General features: G+C 38.6%; 2 protein-coding genes and 1 non-coding gene across 7 annotated transcripts in view; 1 reads left to right on the forward strand and 2 right to left on the reverse strand.

Annotated features, from left to right (window-relative positions):
- ltap1 (lipid transport auxiliary protein 1) overlaps positions 1-5283 on the forward strand; it is a 41721-nt gene extending 36438 nt beyond the window's left edge. For 3 of the 4 annotated variants that reach the window (XM_086078184.1, XM_086078183.1, XM_086078185.1), the window contains 7 exons: positions 927-1028; positions 1110-1206; positions 1470-1523; positions 1775-1941; positions 2628-2686; positions 2772-2998; positions 3884-5283. In XM_086078184.1, coding sequence (XP_085934310.1) covers positions 966-1028; positions 1110-1206; positions 1470-1523; positions 1775-1941; positions 2628-2686; positions 2772-2997 — 666 coding nt within the window. In that variant the 5' untranslated portion in view covers positions 927-965 and the 3' untranslated portion in view covers position 2998; positions 3884-5283. Of the gene's footprint in view, positions 1-83; positions 474-926; positions 1029-1109; positions 1207-1469; positions 1524-1774; positions 1942-2627; positions 2687-2771; positions 2999-3883 lie in introns of those variants that run through there. The other variant, XM_086078182.1, reaches the window with a different exon arrangement.
- Positions 5284-5573: 290 nt separating this feature from the next.
- tuft1a (tuftelin 1a) lies at positions 5574-17142 on the reverse strand. 2 transcript variants are annotated; one of them, XM_086078180.1, is made up of 12 exons: positions 16919-17142; positions 11436-11516; positions 10272-10373; positions 9389-9475; positions 9159-9209; positions 8907-8993; positions 8294-8404; positions 6926-7149; positions 6737-6842; positions 6564-6647; positions 6252-6346; positions 5574-6163 (listed from the first exon to the last, which is right to left on the reverse strand). In XM_086078180.1, the coding sequence occupies exons 1-12, from the start codon at positions 16994-16996 to the stop codon at positions 6091-6093; spliced, it is 1179 nt and encodes a 392-aa protein (XP_085934306.1). In that variant the 5' UTR covers positions 16997-17142; the 3' UTR covers positions 5574-6090. The 2 variants fall into 2 exon arrangements, with proteins under 2 accessions (XP_085934306.1, XP_085934305.1); XM_086078179.1 differs by having other exon boundaries at positions 5574-6166.
- trnal-cag (transfer RNA leucine (anticodon CAG)) lies at positions 10005-10087 on the reverse strand. Its single transcript has one exon. It is a non-coding gene; the product is annotated as a tRNA-Leu (tRNA).
- Positions 17143-21281: the final 4139 nt, after the last annotated feature.

Consider the following 21281-nt stretch of genomic DNA (forward strand, 5'->3'; position numbering starts at 1 on the left):
CACAAATAAAATTGAGTGACATAGACGTGAATAATACCACTTTAAAAAAAAAGTCGGTTGTTTGAGGCGCTTTCATCTAAATTGGGTTGTTTATGACTTTTATCTATTTTCGTGAGTAAGGTACGTTTCCCAACTCGTCGGAACATAGCCGTGGTCATACGTCACCGGCATCACGTGACCAACCCGGAAGTCAACAAACTCGACGGCGACATGGAACTTTTCAAAACACGACACCCTCCGAGTCTTAACTTTTCCTAATCGCATTTTAATGTGTCGTTTTACCGCACATTGGCTTCGCGCTTCGTGCTCGAAAGACGATTCATTAGCAGACGCGTATGCGCCCTTAAAATTGTTGTCGCGCTTGTTTGTTTTTTTTTCCCCCCCCACGTCGTTTTGAGTGAAAGTGTAAAATGCGAAGTGATTCTCCTCTGTCGAGCGTCAACGTCGTGCTCGTCATGGCCTTTGGTAGTCTGGTAAGTTTGGATAATTTCAACTTCACTTGTCAGCCCAAGCTTCATAATAGCTGAGTCATCGTTGTCCCGTAACTGTCTGCACGGCTGCTAATGTCTTCATATGATGCACCAGACACTGATATTGTTTTATATATTTTCAGGACTAACAATGCAAAAATAATAATCATGATTATTGCATTTATGAATGCTGTATTCATTGCAACGCAGCAAGTGGGTGCATATTTTTATATTGCTACAATATGTCATTTACGGGGTGCCCCATAATAAGTTTCCATATATGACTTTTGTGTTTGTTTTTTGTTGTTTTTTTAAAACTGTTCTCTAATGACTACCATTCAATGTGTCTCTTCCACCCCATGAGGATTAAGCAAAATAGAAAATGGATGTATTATTAAGCCTTACGTGTTTGTATTGATTGTGTTTTTATTGTTTATTTTTTTGTTTTTGTTTTAGGTCTTCGTCTTGCTGTTCATCTTTGTGAAAAGGCAAATTATGCGACTTGCCATGAAATCTCGGCGGGGGCCCCACGTTCCCATCGGTCACAATGCTCCAAAGGTAACATGCCCTTTAGAAGTATAGTACTAAGTGGCCCGCCTTGGTACCGAAGCTGCATTGTGTATTATGTTTCTGTTGAAGGAGCTTAGACAAGAAATCGAAGCCAAACTGTGCCAGGTTCAGAAAATCCACTTTGAGCCTCGTCTGCTGTCTCCAGAGGACGAGCGGCAAAACTCTGGTTCGTTCAACACACAGACACACGAAGGCTGGATTTATACTGGACGCTCGTCATTATTGAGGCCTTAACTTTGGACATCTGCATATTTGTGTTGCTTCATGTGTTTTGTGAATTTAAACAGACATATAGGATATAAGTCACTTAAAAATCGCTCAGATATATTTTGCAGTTTAAACTTGCGTTGTAAATATTTAGTTGTACGCACACACACACACACACACACACATTAAGTGGCATTAAGTTACATGAGTATTTTTTTGCAGGAGGCTGTGACTACCGGTACAGGATGAGAGCACTGGACGCCATCAGAGACACAGGTCACTAAATATGCATTTGTAGCAAGGGTGCGCCATAAACGTCACCTTCACAGGTCCGATGTCAGTGTGTTTTGTAATAATGACATCCACCATAACGGTGACAACGGCCTTTCGCAATGGCCAGCTAAGCCAGCTTTTCCCCGATTTGCTGCGTGTAAGGCTTTAAGCGGGACGGAGGGACAAACTGCCAGCATTGATGGCCTGTAGCCGCCAATGGGTTCAATTGATGACAGAACCCTTTTCGTGTGCAGATTTCCCTTTTTGGGAGCTGGGCGGATCGTCTAGCGCCGTGACGGGAAAGCGATTCCGAACTTGGCTTCTGCAGCTCAAAAATTCACACTGCCTCTTCCGGGACGGCCAGAAAGGTCTGATTGACACGGTGCTGGACGGCTACAATAAAGCACGCCACGGGGACCAGGTCGGTCTCTTTGTCGTTCTCCTAATATGTATGTGTGAAGCGGGGGTAAATAAATCCGCTTCCGTCGCGGGGGTTACGTTTCCAGATCACACCTGCAATAAGTGAACTCTGCGATATAGAAATACACAATATAAATACTCCAGTGGCATGGTTTTATTTTTTAAATATAATTTTTGGCATTTTTTTAAAGGTCTTTAAGCAAACTTTAAAAATAATGCAAAGATATTCATAAACATTCTATGTATTGAAAGAGTAAGAATAGTGGATCAGACAAAACATCGTAACTAACGGTAATTGTGGCCAAATATGTACGTTCTAAAATGAACCTACAGACGTTGCTTTTTGTAAGTGTAAAGCTCAGGATGCCAGAGGATTGAAATTTCCAATCATCTCTTCAGCAAAAACGAGACTGAGCTTGAAGCACTTCCTGTTTTCACCTTTCAAATTTAGGCAGCGCTGAACAGTCATGTGCTGCCACCTAGCGGCAAAAGGTGGAATTACATCCAAAAAAATTAAGAACACAATTGCGTTATATCTGCCCCCCCTCCCCAAAAAAACAGTGAAAACTTTAATTGTTGACCTTTTGATGGCAAATTCTAGAAATGTAAATGCCAGCTTGTTCACTTATTCATCATGCTTTAATTATATCATTATAATATAACACATCACATTACCGACGTCTGCAGGCTTTTGGTGAAGCAGAACTCAGTAAATACCAGGAGGCTCTAACTGAACTGGCCTGCGTGTGAGTAAACAAAACAGCGCTAATCCCAGCATGGAATTTTAATTATGAGCCCGGAGTGATCGCTTTCTCCCGCTTGTGGTTTCAGCGTCAAGAGCCAGAGCACAAGCAGTAGCAATAGCAGCACGGCCAGCCAGCACCACCAGACCGCCGCTAAGGACTTGACCGCCACCGCCACTGAGCCCGTAAGCTCCTCCCCCTCGTCGCGGGCCCACCTCACGTCGGCGGCGCAGCAGCGCATCAAGCGGACCAGGAATCTGCTGGAGCTCAAGAACTTTAAGGACAAGTACAACACACTAGATAGCACATTGTGAGGTGAGTCAGGAAGGAGGAGATGGCGCCACCTAGAGGCTGTTTTTAGTGGTTACAACAGCCGTCCTTTTTTTCTGTAGCAGGGGTTCGGGGACCTCTTATAGGGGAGACGTTTTTCCAAGGGCTCCCTCATAAATCCTAAAGTCGATTTGATGAAACTAACGTGCTCTTAAGTGCCAAAATAATTCAAATGTTGCCTTTTTTATTTTTAGATAAAAGTCTTTATGTTACAATAATAACTTGTTTTGTATCCAAACTGATTTTAAGTTTTGACAATAAAATTGGAAGAAGAAAAAAAAACTAGAAGGCAAAACTTATTTTTGTGAGGTACAGTTATAATATATTAACATAAGGCTGTAACTATCCATTAATTTAATAATGAGTCTGTCTACTTTTTTCAATGAATCAGATAAAAGGAAATAATTTCTGTCCTTTTATTCCAAAACAGGATTATTTCAAGTTGACAGTGTCGAAAATACATGAACACAAATTGATTATGATTCAGTTACATGTCAGAAAATAGGCAAAAATATTGATCATTGTTTTTGAACGTCTTATTTTCATTAAATACAAAGATAATGGGTCAGCTTTCATGAAGGAATACAGAAATCTTTAAATATTTACTGTTGAGAGGCGGAAATTGGAAAATTTGGACAATTTGAAGTCAAACAAGGTCAATCAATTATGATTAAAATGGCATTTAAAAATTTTAAGTATAACTCATTAATACGCAAATTTTATTTTTTGTATATCTTATCTTGTGTTCCAAAGAGATGACCTAAGCCTTGAACGACAATGCGGTGTATTAAAGGCAACTAGTTGGTATGCACTTAAGAAGAAAAAAGAGAAGAAGATCAAACACACTAATTTACTGAAAATATTTTGCAGACCTTGAGCTACAGTTTGCTGACCCCCAGGCGTTCTCAGGCCACAGTTTGAGGACCAGTGTTTTGTGGCGCTTGCCCTCACTCGAGCCTCAAGTGAACTGGAGTCTATCCTAGCTGACTTGGGCTGATTGGGCTGACTTAAGGGTGGGGCGCACCCTAGACCGCTAATCGCACGGCACATAATAAGCAAAAAAGCAAAAAAGCAATTGACATTCACACCTGTGGACAATTTGGAGTCGTCGGTGAACCTGCATGCGTTTTTTTGGAGGGATGTTTTGAGGAAGTTGCAGGATCTGTTCGAAAAGCCACGCAAGCTAACCACTACAGCAATGCAGCCACATTTTCTGTATGTATGGTGCTGAAGAAGTGTCATTTTTACATATCAATGTTGTTATGTGTCATTATGAAGAAGTATTAGGCACACCCTGAAAAAAAAGAAAAAATAATCCACTAAACATTGAAGTTGTACTCTTATGAGAAGCTGTATGAGTTTTCGAGATCAAAAATAGCAATTTTACAAGTATAAGTTCGTACAGTCTTAATTGTCAAGGGAAAAAATTGTATTTTTTTTTTTGTTAGAAAGTTGCTTGTTTTCAAGATTACATCACAATAAAAGCAATAAAGTCGGATTTTGGGAGAGGCAGTGGAGAAATAATATCAAAGGAGTGTTTTGTTGCCTGACTAATGATCTCCTCAATACTTAAGTACAGGTTTAAACAATAATAAAATATTCAGTATTTTGCCTTTTTTAGAAAAAAAAAATAGTGCTCACAGCTTCGTTTTCAAGATATGTCGATGTTAATCTTGAAAATATACAACTTTTATTTTTCTGGAAAATATATGACAGTATCCTAAAAATACCCCCCCCCCCCAAAAAAAATTTTTTTTGTTAAGTTTATGACTTAAATATATATTTTTTCAGTGGCCCTAAAACTCCTTCATATACTGTATTATACCTCTCACACTTGCAGCTTTTGCCTTATTCTTGCAAGCATCAGGTCTTTGATATGTATTCATAAAGTTGATTTGACCAAAATAAGAGCCACAATACTACGCGGGAAAGATAAGACAATCAGTATTTATTGCACAAATGTAAAAAAGAATAAGCCTACTGTATGTAAATGATAGCATGATAGCTACCAGTGTTACTTCACATTTGGTGAAACACATGCACTTATGTTTCATGTCTGTATTTTTAAGCCTCAAAACGATGATTTACAGAAGCCACGTGTTGATTTTGATAATATGTTCATAACATGATGATTCCGGTGCATTAATTCATTTTGAATGTAACATGATTTTCAGATATCTGCTACTGGGTTTGATCCCAGAAAGCTACTGTAACGTCTGAATGATTAGATTGTAATCTCTGTAATTTGCCAAATAAGACTGTGACTTCAATGGGTGACAACTTTTTGTTTTCGTCATCGTACGTGCTTGTTGTTGTGTTGTGCGTAAAGTCCAGCAGAGGGCGCTCCCAAGCTTTAAATGCGACATACGGACTTTTTTTTTTAAATAATACAATTGATTTTAAATAACTTTGGAAAGTAAACATGCTTGTAATTATTGATCCTTGGGATATTGTGATGCAAGCATGCCACAAACATTTTATTTAGACACCTGAGAACACCTGTAGTCTGTTAAAGTTGGTGTCCTTAAGGGGAGGAAAAAAAAAACAGCAAGACTTTTAATTAGTCGAAAGCTTTTAATAATATAAATAAATACAAAGTAGAGAGCGTTTGGAAAATTCAAACTTGAAAGAACATTCATGAGAACACATTTACATCACGGCATCAAACTGAAATGCTTAAAAAGGAAAAAAAGGACACTTCTATGATACCGTTTTGTCCACAGTTTGGTTACGTGCTTACCTTCAAACTATGTGGTAAATATCCTTTATAGTCAAGCTTCATACTACACAGTCATGTGATCGTTGACATAAAAGATGCAGGTGCTACATTACTGTTGATAAACAGTTATCGTCTACTTCAAAGCCTGCTGCACTTTTTGTGCAAATGTGTTACGGAACGCGTGTTAAAACGTTTACAAGTACTGTACAGGACAAAGAGTGCAAATGCATCCTTCAAGACGGCAAATCGTAGTGAAAGCTCAGCTCAGATATCGCCACGTGAACGCAAGGCGGGCTTTTAAGAGCTGCTGTTTGAATTCAGTCCACATGCAAAAACGCTTTGGTGCTTGTCATCAGGCTCAAGATTTGATCTCAATGACCTTGATGAACGGGAGCGGCTTGTTGGAGGAGGTGGACAGCTTGAACGGTTTGCTGCTAAGGCGAGAACAAAGACACAAATACATTTGAAAAAAAGTGCTACGAAGCGAGACAATATTGCATGTAACAAAATGACATTTACCTGTATACAATCTGCGGGTTCCTCTCGGCTGAAAGGTAAGAACTGCTTTTCTGTTCTCCCAGGAAGTAATCCATCTGGTCCTGCATCTCTCGGTTCTGCACAAAGAGGAGGTCACGCGTCAGATAATGTGAGATGGATAAAGCCAGCTTCCTCAAAACAGACAATAGCTCCATTTTGTCTTCCCCTCCCTTGGCAGAAAGCTGGATTTTGTTTGATCCGTTCACATTCGTCACCTCTTTACTGTGAATCCAAAGCAATAAACTAAAAACGTATTATTATTATTTTTGGCCAGAGGAAGACGAGCATTCTTACCTCAGCTTCCAGGAAAGCCACTTTCTCCTCCAGCTCTTTGATGACGCGATCGCGCTCTTGGATCACCATGCGAGAGTTCTGAAGCTGAAGGCGAGCAAACGAGGGGATTCAGACACGTGCCGCAAATATGAAGACATCTTGCTCCGTCGCGACGTACGGCTCGTCGCTCCCACCTGTTCGATCATGTGTCGGACTTTCCTCTGCTGGCTTTTCAGCATGTCGTCCAGATGGTGGATCTTCTCCCTGAGAATGGCAACCTCCTTCTCCAACTCCTCTGTCCTGAACAGACGCACACACATAAAAATTGAGGACTACAAATGTATTTTGTCCAAGTTACCGTTAAATGCTATAACCATTCTAACCTGTGATCTCCCTTGAAGCCCGCCTCCCTGAAGCGTCGTAGCTCCAGGAGTTCCTCCTCTCGCTCGCGGATGGTCTCCCTCAAGGTGGCGCTCTCCTTCTCCATGCCCCCCAGTAACCTCTGGAGCTCGTCCATGCGCTGGTCCTTCTTCTCGGAGTCTTCCTTCGTGCTCTTGAGTTTGTCCTCCTGGTCGCTCAGACGCTCCTTCAGGATGTTACCTTCAGCCTGAAGAACATGTGGCGGGATTTAGTGGCGTCATATTAAATTGGTGCAGTGAGGTTGGTTCACTTGTGGGCAAATGGGAATTTTTGTCTCATGATTGGATTCGGATTTTTGGGTCTGCGATTCGATTCAAAATAGTTTTTTGATTCTAAATGATTTGATTGATTGACAATAATTTTTACTTCAATCTACAGAAGAATTGTCTTGAGCTACTCCAGTCTGCTTTGCAAGACAGAATGACAAATGGAGACATTAACTCATTTTCTGCCATTGACGGTTGTAAACGTCAAAAAATCATTTTACTATTTCTATTAGTTTAAAAAAAAAAATCTACTTTTGTTAATCAGAGTATGAAAACAGATTTTTTTATTGTACATTGAGAACAGACATAAAATTTGTGATTAATCGTGAGTTAACTATTTAAGTCATGCGATTAGTTACGATTAAATTTTTTAAATTGTAATTAATCACATGACTTCACAAGTTAACTCACGATTAATCACAAATTTTATATCTGTTCTAAATAAACAATACAATTTTTTTTCTAGGTTTTCATACTCTTGTTAACAAAAGTGTGTGTGTGTGGGGGGGGGGGGTTAAACTAATAGAAATAGTTGGAATGAATTTTTGACGTTTAGAGCCGTCAATGGCAGTGAAAGAGTTAATTAAACCCCAACAACATTTATTAAGTTTTGAATTGTAAGCAAAATAAATGTTCCCACAAAAACAGTGTTTGGACCATAACTGCTCCTCTATGTAGCTACTATAAATTGTAATTTTATTTTATTCTGCCCTCCCTGAGTGTTTAGCAGACAGCAAAGTCCCTCAAAAAGAGTCCAATGTTGCTCGCATCAAGCCGTTTATTACACTCCAGGTGAGGTTAACTGTAAAACTAAACACACAAAACGAAGAAAATTACACAGTGCGCACTTAAACGCAAACACACTTTGTTTAGCTCGTTTCTCGAATGTAGCTAGCTCAAGGCTAATTAGCGCACTACTCGCGGCACTCTTATCACTCAAAAGAACGGCTGTATATACAAGACGCTGCAGGAATGTATACAGAGAAGCATCTTAACATTACTGACAGGCATATACTCTTCTCACGCTGCAAAAAAAACAAAAAAAAAAACTTGCACAATTATCACCTGCAGTCTCTCCTTCTCCTCCTGGTGCTTTTTCTCAGCGTCTTGCAGCTGAGCATACAGACGCTTGCTCACTTCTCTCAGCTTGGCCCTCTCCGCCTCGTCGTCTGCCTCCTGATTAGACACACAGCAACGTCAATAATTGTGCGATGATGTCATGTGAAATCCTCTCAGGCAGCGTGTGCCGTTGGTCCGGCCCGGGAGAAACCAGGCGTGTTGTTATTGTGCGTCACTGAATCCCAACCTGTTTTGCTCCTATTTCTGCAACCGTGCCGTGACTCACTGAAACGCTAATGGGATAATCGGTGCGAAAATAATGAGAGTAAACACGGCTTAAATGATAAAGACAGAAACCACTAGACGGGACAAAGCATCTGTGGAATGCTGGGACAATAGGGAGGGACTCGAAACAAACTCAACGAGAGACAATGTGTGCTAGCAGCTCATCCCTTGAGGTGCTCGGTGTATATTTACCCTCATTTTAATCCGATCTCATATTTAATTACAGTCCTGTCTCTTCTGTTTGTCTCACTGTTACACTCATTTCCTCACCTGCCTCCAGGTTGACACTGAAACTTTTACCAACATTGTCGAGAGCAGAACAAAACCAACTCACCTGTTCAACACTTTTGGTGTCGCCTTTCTGGCCGGAAGAGGTCATTTTCTTGAATGGAGACGAGACCTTCCAGCCGTTGGTGTGAATCTGGGAACGGAGAAGATGAGGCGAGGTTGATATGTGGGCTTTGATACGTTGCCAACGATATTGATATTGTCACAAAACGGCGATTCTGTGCTACTCTGCATACATGTAAAATAGTGTACATATAGAAAGCAAACCAGCGCCATCGGGTGGCCGAGTATTGCCTACCTTATTTTTCGACGCCATTTGCTCCCTCAGTGTCTTGAGGCAGTACCGCACCTGTGTGAAATGCAAACACGTTGTGTGAGACCTCCCGTCTGTTTGTTTTGGTGTGTGAACAAAGAGAGCGGCATGACAAAACATTCAAAATAGGAAGCACAAACACCAACAGGCGTGTGACTGAAAGAGTGTTGAAGAGTGATGATAAGTGATGAGCAGTCAGCGTGAAGGAGACTGACCTCTTGAATCTGTGAAACTTCATCTGACAGCATCTTAAGACTCTGGTTCTGTTTATGATTCTCTTCTCTGCGGGCCTCCAGATACACCTACAAAAAAGGAAGCTTACGTCATTCGGAGCACATCATCAATTATAATAAATTTATTCTCCAAAGGCTAAACCCCAACCCTAACCCTTAACCCTTAACCCCTAACCCCTAACCCTAACCCTTTTTGGTTTGGTTCTATGGTATAAGGTAGATGAAGACTTCAGTCAGGTAAAAGCATTGAGTCAGAAGTGGGATTCGAACCCACACCTCTCGGGGAGACTTCAACCTGAACGCAGCACCTTAGACAGCTCGGCCATCCTGACGGCTCTTTCTTACAAAGGTCGGTTGTTTTTTGGTTTAGTTTATTGTAAGGTAGATGAACAGAATTTTTTTCATTCAGTCAGGGTACTTAGGTAAAAGTATTGTGTCAGAAGTGGGATTCAAACCCACGCCTCCAGGGGAGACTGCGACCTAAACGCAGCACCTTAGACAGCTCTTTCTTACAATGGTCGTTTTTTTTTGGGGTTTGGTTCATTGGTATAAGGTAGATGGAGAGTTATTTTTTCCATTCAGTCAGGTAAAAGAGTACTGTAAGAAGTGGGATTCGAACCCACGCCTCCAGGGGAGACTGCGACCTGAACGCAGCGCCTTAGACCGCTCGGCCATCCTGACGGCTCTTTCTTACAATGGTCGGTTGTTTTTTGGTTTGGTTCATTGGTATAAGGTTGCTGAAGAGACATTTTTTCCATTCAGTCAGGTAAAAGCATTGTGTCAGAAGTGGGATTCGAACCCACACCTCCAGGGGAGACTGCGACCTGAACGCAGCGCCTTTGATTGGTTATGATGTCACACCCACCTTGATGACCTCCACTTGCTCCTCTGCAGATTTGACTGGTTCGGGTGGCAGAAGCGGCCTTTCGGCGGCGGGCTGCACTAAAGCAAACGCACGTCCGACAGGCTGGAGAAAAAGATAACATTGAGGTCATAGCATTAGCGTGATGGTTGCGAATGAAACATGGATGAGATCATACGGGAGGAGCTGCAGCCTGTTTGGGATCGATATTGCAAAACAACACTTGGAGCAAAAAATGACCAAACTCTGAAATTGGAAACAGAGTTGAGTCATGGGCAAGGTATGTTTCTTCATGTTCCCATTAGAAACACCACGAGGCGATGAGGGAGGGACACACTGGAAGAGGCGCGAAGGGGTTATGCAACAATCTGGTGCAACTTTGGCACTTGCATTGGTTCAACGACGTCTTTCTTAAGAAGTCTTGTGGACTGAACATACGGGAACCTCCCTTGATGGGAAGCAGATGTGTAATACATGGCCAAAAGAAATGTACAAAGAAAATGAAAAAAAAAGAACAATGATTTAAAAAAAAAAAAATGTGTAAGAGGCAAAACTTGAAAATGTACACAAATATAATAGTGATTAAAATGAATAAATAAGTGTAAAAATATATAACAAAGTAAAACTAAAAATACAAAAACAATACAAAAATACAATTATTATTATTATTATTAACATTTTTTACAAAGCGTAAAGCCAAAAAAGATGGGGAAAAAACCAAACAAAATAATTAAATTAAATCATTAAAAAGCAAAAGGTAAAATGCCCCCCCCACAAATAATTAAAATATTCAAAGATATAAAAACAAATATTAAATTATTAAAACATACTTAAAATCTACAAAACAAAATAAATTAAATTCATAAATTAATGTCACAATGTACAAAATATCACAAAATAATTCAAATAAATAAGGAAATGAATAAGTACACAAATATGTTAGTATATAAATTAACACCTTTTGAAAATTAAAAAAAATGGACATTAATCATGCTGCCAATGTGTGGAATACATCTAAAGATCACCTTTGAAGTATCAGTTTGCGTTATCCAAAACGACACACAAACCGATATGAAAACACATCCTCCTTGGTGCTGATGCATGCATAAAAATGGAATTCCAAATATCATACCCTATACTAATCTTCAGTGGCGTAATATTTCTTACCTTATCTCTGTGCTGCTGTCCTAAGGTGCGAGCCGCTTGGTTGTGGTCGTGCAGTGTCAGTCGCAGTCGCCGGCACCCCTCCTGGAAAAAGCAGCAGGAGAACCCACAAAGAGACCGTTATATGATGGAGAGTCCGACTGGACACTATTTCCAACAACAACTGAGTCACTAAATGTACAAGTGGGGAGAGGGAGGGTGTTAGCGAGAAGGAGGCGGGGGGGGGGGGGGTGCAAACGTCAGAAGGGGAAGTAAAAACTGAACTGTCTGCTTTAAATTGAGCGCGATGGACGTCATCGGGATGGAGGCGGATTTCTGGCAATATGGACAAAAAGATTCCATGTCAGGCGTGGCAGATGGTTTCCGTGGCAACCGAGCCTCACAGTAGCCATAAAAGTGAGCTTATGCGACATAACACAAACTCGCTTTTTCTTTCAGTTCCCGGGAGGGAATTCACTTTAGCAGGAAAAGCCTCTGCCAGGAAGTGAAAGGGCGTGCGTGTCCCAGTGCAGGGAATCCCCCACCCCACCCCCTAATTGATGCCCCTCACGTGCGTGTGTGCGTGTGTGCGTGTCCTGCGGATGCGAGGGAGGAGGTCAGCGACATTGCATAACACATTCCAAACAACAAGTCTTCTGGTGTCTTGACTCCAAGCCAAATAGGAGACACACAACAGGCAAAGACAAAAATGCCTGCTATGTTATTACTGTAAACACACACTCAATATCAGTTGCATACGTGCATTGATATCAAATCAATGCGTGATGTATTAAATAAAAGTGAATATGTAATGAGGTGGATTATGGTTAGCAGGTGTGCTATGTGTGTGACTTGACCTGGCGGGCGGTTCTCACCATTCATCATGTTCGCTATTTTGTACGCTTGCGTGCACGCTGTCAAGCTCATTTCCATTTTAAAGGAGCTTCATATCCATTTGAGTCAATTTACGGAGGAGTTAGTGACTTTAAAGCAACATTATGACTCTAGGAAAAAAAAATAATAATAAAAAAATAAAATAATAATAATAATAATATTAATAAAGCACCATTATGTCAAAGTCTGACCCGAAATGGGTAAACAGGATCACAATCATGGATGTACTACTATTGATCGGCTTCTATTCTGATGCTAACTTCAGCTCACCAACTCTTGCGGTATTTGGCAGTGTTTCGCAAACATTTACAGACAAAGGACAAAAAAATTTCAAAAAACAATAGCCCGACTTCTCTTCTATTATAATGACTTCCTCCAACATTCCAAAGCATGCATGTTAGGTTTATTGACGACTAAATTGTGAATGCGGATGTTTGTTTGTCTCTACAGTATATGCCCTGTGATCACCCAAGGTCGAGAGGTCAACTGGGATAGGCTGCTGCTCACCTGACACCCTTATAAGGACAAAAATGGATGGATAGTAGATAGTTAAAATCAGCCAAAAAGCAAAAACGTCATGATGAGCAAATAAAAAATAAAAATAATTTATCACCAAAATTGGGACATTTTTATTGGCAACATGACATCATATTGTGAACAAAATAAAAGTATTACACAAAAAAAAAAAAATGCAGATTTTTTTTTGTTGACTTTTTTGGCATATTGATTTGAAGACTGGATTTGGGCGACCTAAAGAGCTAAAACTGGTCGCAATTGTGCTGCAGTTGAAGTAAATAGAAAGTATCTTTCACTTGTGGCGGTTGGATGCTTCGGCGGCTAACATCTCTGATTTTGGACATGGGAATCAGTTGGGTCCCCGTTTGTTTTCAAAAATTTATTTTGGTAAACTAAATTAATTAAAGGTAAACATAAATGTTAAACATTTATATGCAATGCATTACAATTAAATAATAAAAAAAAGAAGTTGTTTAATGTAAAATAATGGACTTTTGACTTCTATAACCGTCAATGACAGTGAACGAGGAAGAGTTAGATGGGGTACACTACCATTTATAATTTGGGGGCGGGGTGGACTGTTCCATTATGACTCAGATGGCAAAAAGGGAAAATACAGTCAACTCTACTATCTGCATTTTCATCCAGAGTGGCTCCAAAAATAAACAAGATCTCATTTGAGTTTCATTCCAAAACGCTTGAATGTTGGTGGAGATAAAAAAACAAACAAACTGTAGTCTGCAAAAACAGAGCAAGAACAATATAGGCGCAGGTGAAATAACAAATAGTGTGTGTGGTGGGCCTTGTACAGTACGAAAAAAAAAGTCCCAAAATTCCCCCTTTTGTTCGACATGCCCTGCTCACATTACATCTGAATGCCCTTTGGGTGGTTGTAGTGGTAGCGGGGGGGTCAATTAAAGGGGGAGAGAAGGAAACAGTGGGACAATTGTTGGGAAGGTATTACACAAGCAGAGCGCTAAGCTATTTACACACGCACATAAATGCCAGCAGCTGTAACATTATACAGCCTCCGCTGGACAAAAGGAGCAGTGGAACAAACCGGCATGGAAAAATAAAACACGCATAAATACACAACGCGAGCCAGACTCCATAACAGGGCAGAAATGTGAGCTCGGGTTTGCGCGCACACCAACAAAGGGCACAAAAGTTGGTGAGCGACATGCAGGCCGGCTGGCTGGAGGCTTTAAAAGGCTACGGAGACACTTTTGTGCTCTGCTTTGGCAACGGGAGGCGGCTTAGACCGAAATCCCGAAAAGCACATGCTGCATTCCACGCATGGCAGGGCTTCTGCAAGCGTACTAAATCATTCTCTCGTCCCTCCCCTTGTCTCGACTTTCTACCTGCACAACAGATGGCATCAATCTCAGCTCACACGTTTGCACTTTTACGACCTCCGAGGAACATTTTTTATGATTATGTAGCATTCGATTGTGCCTCACCCAAGTCAAATAGGTTAAAGCCGCGCTATTGATCTTCAAGGAAATGGTGGCAGGTAATGGGGTTAACACTTACAGGTTATTATAAAACAAAAGTGCAAAATAAACACAGTCACTACTGATAAGTTCATACTGCTGGATATATTACCAACTGTACAGAATTGTTGACCCATGTAAAGTTGTCATAAAAAAAAAGGTGCTATATTTTTGTTTTTTGTTCACATCTGCATATATAGTGTAGTATTTTATTTATTTTTATTTTTTTCCCTTTCGGACACATTATTACAACAGATTTCCCTGATCAGATTTTTCATTTTATTTTTTTGGACTTCAACAGATTTAACCAATCACATCATTTATTTGATCCCCCCCCCTTCTAATTATATGTTTTTCCTTTCTGACATATTACAACAGATTTCACCAATCACATCATTTCATTTTTTTAAAATTATTATTTTCATATTTTTTCATTATTCAATACACTGCAGATAGTATTGCTGGTGTTTATTGCTTTTTCAGTGCTTACAGTATATGTAGACTATTTATTCATGTGCGCACATTTTTTTACTATATAGTATACATACATGTATACATACATGTATATATACATACATACATGTATATATACATACATGTATACATACATACATACATGTATACATACATACATGTATACATACATACATACATGTATATATACATACATGTATACATACATACATGTATATATACATACATGTATACATACATACATGTATATATACATACATACATGTATGTATATATACATACATGTATGTATATATACATACATGTATGTATATATACATACATGTATGTATATATACATACATGTATATATATATATATATATACATACATGTATATATATATATACATACATGTATATATATTTGCGAGGGATACAAACTTGGCCAGCCTGGAAAAGCAAAACTCTGCTCTAACTGACGCTCAATGAAATGCATTGGATACAAAATAAAAATATATATTTTTCAAACTCCAAATCTAAAAATAAAAAAGGTGCAAATAAACATTCAATTTGCCAGGGGGATAAAAAAAAAAAAGTATTAAATAAGCAAAATGCAAAGTATGCTTTTTTTATTTATTTTTATTCATTGACTTAAGGCCTTTTCACACTGCACTTAACGATGCGCCACACGCTGTCGAAGCTGTGTTGCATCACTGCATAAAGTGCGCGCCACATCGTGACATATGAAAAATATTCAATTCAACAGGAGCGCTGCAGTTTCATCATAAAACACATCCAATAGGAGAAAGGCTGGCGGAGTGATTTATAATAATAACATTATACGACGCACACCAAGAAAACCAAGCGCAGTGTGAAAAGGGTTTGTGCTTGTATGATGCTCGTGCTGACTTACAAAAATGGAATTCCCCCATTATGGAACCTATATCGTATGTTACTGGCTTTGAAAAGCAGCAGCACACCTAGACAGGTATTTTTCCACCTTGTGCACATAGCATTCATACAGACGTCATTTCTAATTTCACATCACCCTGACTGAAATGCAAAAATCCCATCAAAACTAAATCATGTGTGTGTTGATGCCCTTCGCACGCCGTGTGACTTTTACGGCACAATAAAACTATAGCACCAGATTCCCAGTTATGGAATCAAACACAATGATCTACAACATGATGCGAGGTGGGCTGATAAGGAAAAAGTGTCGCTTGTAAAGCCCAGCGCGGCTCCCCGGTAAATTATTAAACCATCAGGAGCGATAAGGCCCATCTAGGTGACGTGCACAGACGCTCATCTCCCAGCACGCTCGCTACGTGTCTGAGTGTGCGCACGCTGTCTAAGCTCGTTAAAAGCACGCCGCACGCACAGGTGCTGCTGTCGCAGGCTGTTTGCTCTAATTCTTCACCTACAAGTCACGGGACCTCCGGGGGGGAGATTTACAGGTTAACGAGAAAAACCTGCAAAATCATACCATGCAATGCATATATGACGTAATGTAAACCCGAGTTGGATCCAGATCTGGTTCAGATTCAAACTGCATCATCGGAATCACCATTAAACATGTTCAAACAGATATTTCACATGAATCTGGATTAAGACCCGATAGAAAGGCAACAGACTGCAACCTGATCGGATGAGATTTGCGATACACTGTAAGCATCTGAATGTGCCGCATGGGAGTTTCCGTGAACAATTTGTAATGATTTGTAATTTGGATTTGGTGTCAGCATTACAGTTTAGTTGCGTTCACACGGCAAACAAAATTACAGTTAGATTTGGTTGCAATTGCTTTTAAAATCTAATTGCTGTAATTACATGTGTGGTTTAACATGAAATTTGTAAAATGGACATTCTTGGATGAAAATGAATATACAAATAAAAATACAGAATATTAAATAAATAAACAAATAAAAAAACAGTACACAAAATAACATTCCAGTGGAGGGATTTGTGAATTACGACAACTATTTGTGTTTGAGGTGTAAAGATACTTTTACTTTTAAAGATTTTAGTATTAGCATTTATCAAGCATTATTTTACACTTGGGTTTTACTTTTAGCTCATTTAACATTTATTTTCTATTTTTTGATTGACTTATCCGTGTGTGTATGTATGTATATGTGTGCACTGCTTACCGTGTCATATTGTTGTGTTCTGATGTCCTCCACTGTGCACAGACTTCTGGTCCCGCCGTTCATCATGATGTCTCTCATCTAATAATATTAATTAATAAATAGACAATCAGTAATCAATTACAAATAAAGAGTCCAGGTAGGAGCGAGTTCCGGCAGTGGCTGCTGTCTGTCCCGGTAGTGCAATGCAGGTCTGAAAACTTCACACCGGCTGCTTCTGTTTTTTTTGTTTCGGTCTGTCCTGACACAAGTCTCTGTGCGTCAAAGCTAGGACACGCCCACTTAAGACCAGATGCCCATATAAGGAGATGAGTAGGCTGGAAGAGGAATGGACACAGACGGGAGGATAAGAGAAATTGGTACATTGTGGGGGAAAGCAGAAGTAACATTAAGACATCCTGGAATTTATTATTTCTACTTTATTTTATTATTACTTTTATATTTGCATTGACATAATAGGAACGTTTTATTGATATGTGTTACGTATTTAATATATATATATATATATATATATATATATATATATATATATATGTTTTTTTACTTTTATCATAATGCTTCTATTCTTAGATTTTATAGTTTTAGTATATTTGGAGGAAAAAATTCTAAAATTAACATTTTTATTAATCCTTATATTTTATAGTTGCATTTTATTGTTGTATATTTTTATAACCAGATGGACTGGAAAAAACATTATTCATTTTTAAATGAACTATTTTGTTATTAACAAATGTTTATTACAACGGTACCTTGAAATACAAATGGCCGACCTGACTGACAGTTTTTTTATGAACAAACTTGCCACTCCGGTTAAAAGTTTACTGTCAACCTAAACATCAAATGAAGAGAATTAAAACAACCACATATAGTAACTTTGCTTTAAAGTTCACTAGCTTAAAGGTTTATACATGCACATAACAGGAAACGCCATAGACAGACTAACAAGTAGTATTGGTGTTATAATGACATTATACATGTACAGATAATACAATAAAATTGTCAGGCATATATTCATTTTCTGCAAAGAATGACAAATAATTGTGCAGTTCTGCTTATCTACGAAAGTAGAATTTGTTCATTGAATTTAAATACAATTGACAATTTTTTTTGTATTTCTTTACATTATATTCTGTATGTATTTATAAAGCACATTATAGAGTGCTATTTTTCTTGAAATAGATAATGGTATGTTTTTTTTTCATGAGACTGGAACAGATTAACAGTATTTCCATTCATTTCAATGGGTAAAGTTGATTTAGGAAATGCGGTTTTTAACTTTACAAGGAAAATAATGAAACACTGTTGAAATTCTATAAAAACATATTATTGATCTTTGTCCAGGCAAAATGTTTGATACATATTTTCTATTGGCTGTCATGAACATGTACTGATGTACCTAATGTTGTGTCCCACAGAAAGATAATGTTTCAAACAGACCACACAGCGTTCAAAGTTGGCACTTGCATTAAGCCAATTCAGCACATCCTGCTTGTGTTTGTTGAGAAGTCACAGAGCACCTGGGCTCATGTTGAACTGTGTGACTCAAGGGCCACACAATGTGGTATAAAATATGTCACCTTTATACAGTACACCTGCACACAGGAAGGGCGAAGTCTAGTCTCGTTTTCTTTGTTTTTTGTCTTCGAGGCGTTTTGTTTGGATAACGAATTAAAACAATAATTGTCTAGAATTGCCTAATCTAGTTGAATTTGAAACCACAGGAGACTAAACAGAACATAACTGAATAAAACGGTCTTGGGATGGGAATTTGAAAAGTTTGAATAAAAATGTGAATCCAGGTTGAGGAACAATACAACAGAATGTTGTATTGTTCCTCAACCTGGACCTCAACCTGTTGTATTGTTCCTCAACCTGGATTCACATTTTTATTCAAACTTTTCAAATTCCCATCCCAAGACCAATGCGCAATACAACAGAACAAGCTTTGTTCTGTTGTATTGCGCAGACTTCCAGTAGGTTCCTTAATTAAGACCTTAATGGTTTTAGCAAAGGACAAAGAGGGAATGACGTTAAATGAAACTGAAACAACAGCTGCACAAATGTATTTTCAAAGACGTGACATTATCTCACTCGAATGTTTCACGGGAAAGGTATGCAGCGGGGAACAGGCTCAGATAATTAGTCAAATGAATGACATCATAAGACCGACAGCTGTAGGTAGTGCGTGGTTACCAGAAAAGTCTGTTTTCTACACACGAGTGATTCATAACAATACCGCCTCGACCTTTAACAAAACAAAAACGTATTTGAGAAGAGGAACACACACACAGAGCTGACATTTTGGAAGGCGGCGAAGTCGTGTGAAAACGAGTGACTCACCGATTACGATGAAACCCTCACCATCTTCTACTGAGCCAGCGAAATGTGTAAACATACTGACCGGACACATTACAATATACGGTCCCAGGCGCGTAACAAAAAAATCATAATTGAGAAGCACTGCTGTAAACCGTTTAAGATACTTTATTTTCAAGTGTATGGGGTTCATAATTTGTTGAGTAGTTAAAAGTTTAAACTACTAATATACAAAAAATCTCTTTTATCGGAGCATCAATTCTCCGAAAAGTGATTTTAGATTAGCCTATAATATTCTCATTTATTGGGATGGTGAATTTGGGGTTTTCGTTAGCTCTAAGGCAAGCTATAATGAAAATTTAATTCATACTTTCTTTTATATATAACATATATAATTCCTAAAAACAGTGTTTCACAGAACAAGTAACATAAAAAAAATAATAATAATAATATAGGCCTACTAATACTATTTCAATAAAATGATGAGACAATCCTAGAGGAGGATTAAGGCCAGTGAAGAGAAGAAAAAAAAGGTTGTCAGGATTCTTATTTTATTCTCAGAATTCTGACTTTAAAGTCAGAGAATAAAGTCAGAGTTCGCACTTTAAAGTCAGAATTCTGAGAATAAAGTGAGAATCCTCACTTTAAAGTCAGAATATAGTGCTACTATTATTCTGACTTTAAAGTGAGAATTCTGAGAATAAAGTGAGAATTCTGAGAATACAGTCAGAATCTTGCCAAAAAAATGTTCTCTCTTCACTGGCTCTAATCCGCTTTCGTAAGATCTATAAAAACAAAAACAAATGAAATGTGTCCAACAAATAAAAGATACCAATGGATAAAAACTGAATTGACTTAACTTGAAATTGTTAAGTGAACAATAAAAAACAATAAATACGTCTATACATAGAGGATAAACCACAATTTGAATTGAACTAAACAAGCAAAAGACAAAATATTCTAATTTAAGATGGTCTTGTCTATTAAATTAAAAAAACGGCATTATTTTCTGAATGATTGAATTAATGCATTTTTTTTATACAGCTCTTGCATTGGAGAAACAAGTGGTACCTTTACCCAAGGGAGAGACAAAACAACATATATTTTTAGCTAACCCTTCAAAAAAAAAAAGTTAGATAAACTCATCGGACAAACTAAAAATAACACTGATGTGAACTGTCATGTGTCGTTAAACCTAAAACCACACATCTGGAGGCCTAAGCACACAATTGGACACACCTCTCAACAACAAACCAAAGTGCAATAAAAAATATGCCAAAACTTAAAAAACTGTTTGGTGGGTGGACGTACTGCGTGTTTGACATAGTATCTTACATTGTCTAGGAAAGCAGGGATGTGATGGAAACTCCACCCCCGCCCTCGGAAGGAATGTCCACTTATAATCTATACTTCTCCAGCATAACAGGTAGCGTGCAGGTTTGGTCAGACTGGATGGGTGGCGTAGTATCATTGACAGTTGGCAGTGAAAGTGTGACATCATTGTCAACACTTTTAAATGTCTAGATGGGAAGCGACGGAAGTGGGAAGTTTTCTGGGGCGTGGATTGTTGTATTTAAGATGACGGGAAGTTAAAATGAAACACTTAAGAGTTGTTTTTTGTGTGTGTATTGATGTTGTAATTTTACATAGATAATATTTATTTTGACATTTTCAAAACTTTATATTTCAGATTTAAAACATTTATTTTTCAGAGAGATTACAAGATAATTTTGTATCCAGAATTTCAGATAAAAAAAATAACATTTATATTTTACATTTATGCTATTTTGCTAGAATTTTATACATAACTTAATTATTTGTATCTTTGCATAGTTTAGACATTGAGAGTCACATAATACTGTAGCTCTATGGGGGGGGGGGGGGGGGGGTGTTTAAAGTCAACATATGAAACCTAGAGGAGAAACTGGCTCCCTGCAGGATGCTGCCTTTCATGTCTATTTAAAACGTAGGTAGGAAAAATGAAACGTTTGAAGTTAGTTTTCTGTTTTTCTGGCTACTGTCAAAGAAACAGGATCAATGATTGTGTTAA

Source organism: Leptonotus elevatus, chromosome 6, assembly GCF_054856555.1.
Source record: "Leptonotus elevatus isolate MCC_2025b chromosome 6, RoL_Lele_1.0, whole genome shotgun sequence".
In the NCBI taxonomy this organism is placed as follows: domain Eukaryota; kingdom Metazoa; phylum Chordata; class Actinopteri; order Syngnathiformes; family Syngnathidae; genus Leptonotus; species Leptonotus elevatus.

Coding starts and splice junctions, on each gene's coding strand:
- tuft1a (XM_086078179.1), bottom strand. CDS start 16,996: ATGAGAGACATCATGATGAACGGCGGGACCAGAAGTCTGTGCACAGTG. Junction 10,374..11,435: donor GACAGCAGCACAGAGATAAG/GTAAGAAATATT, acceptor CTTTTTCTCCAG/CCTGTCGGACGTGCGTTTGC. Junction 7,150..8,293: donor AGGAGAAGGAGAGACTGCAG/GTGATAATTGTG, acceptor CATGTTCTTCAG/GCTGAAGGTAACATCCTGAA.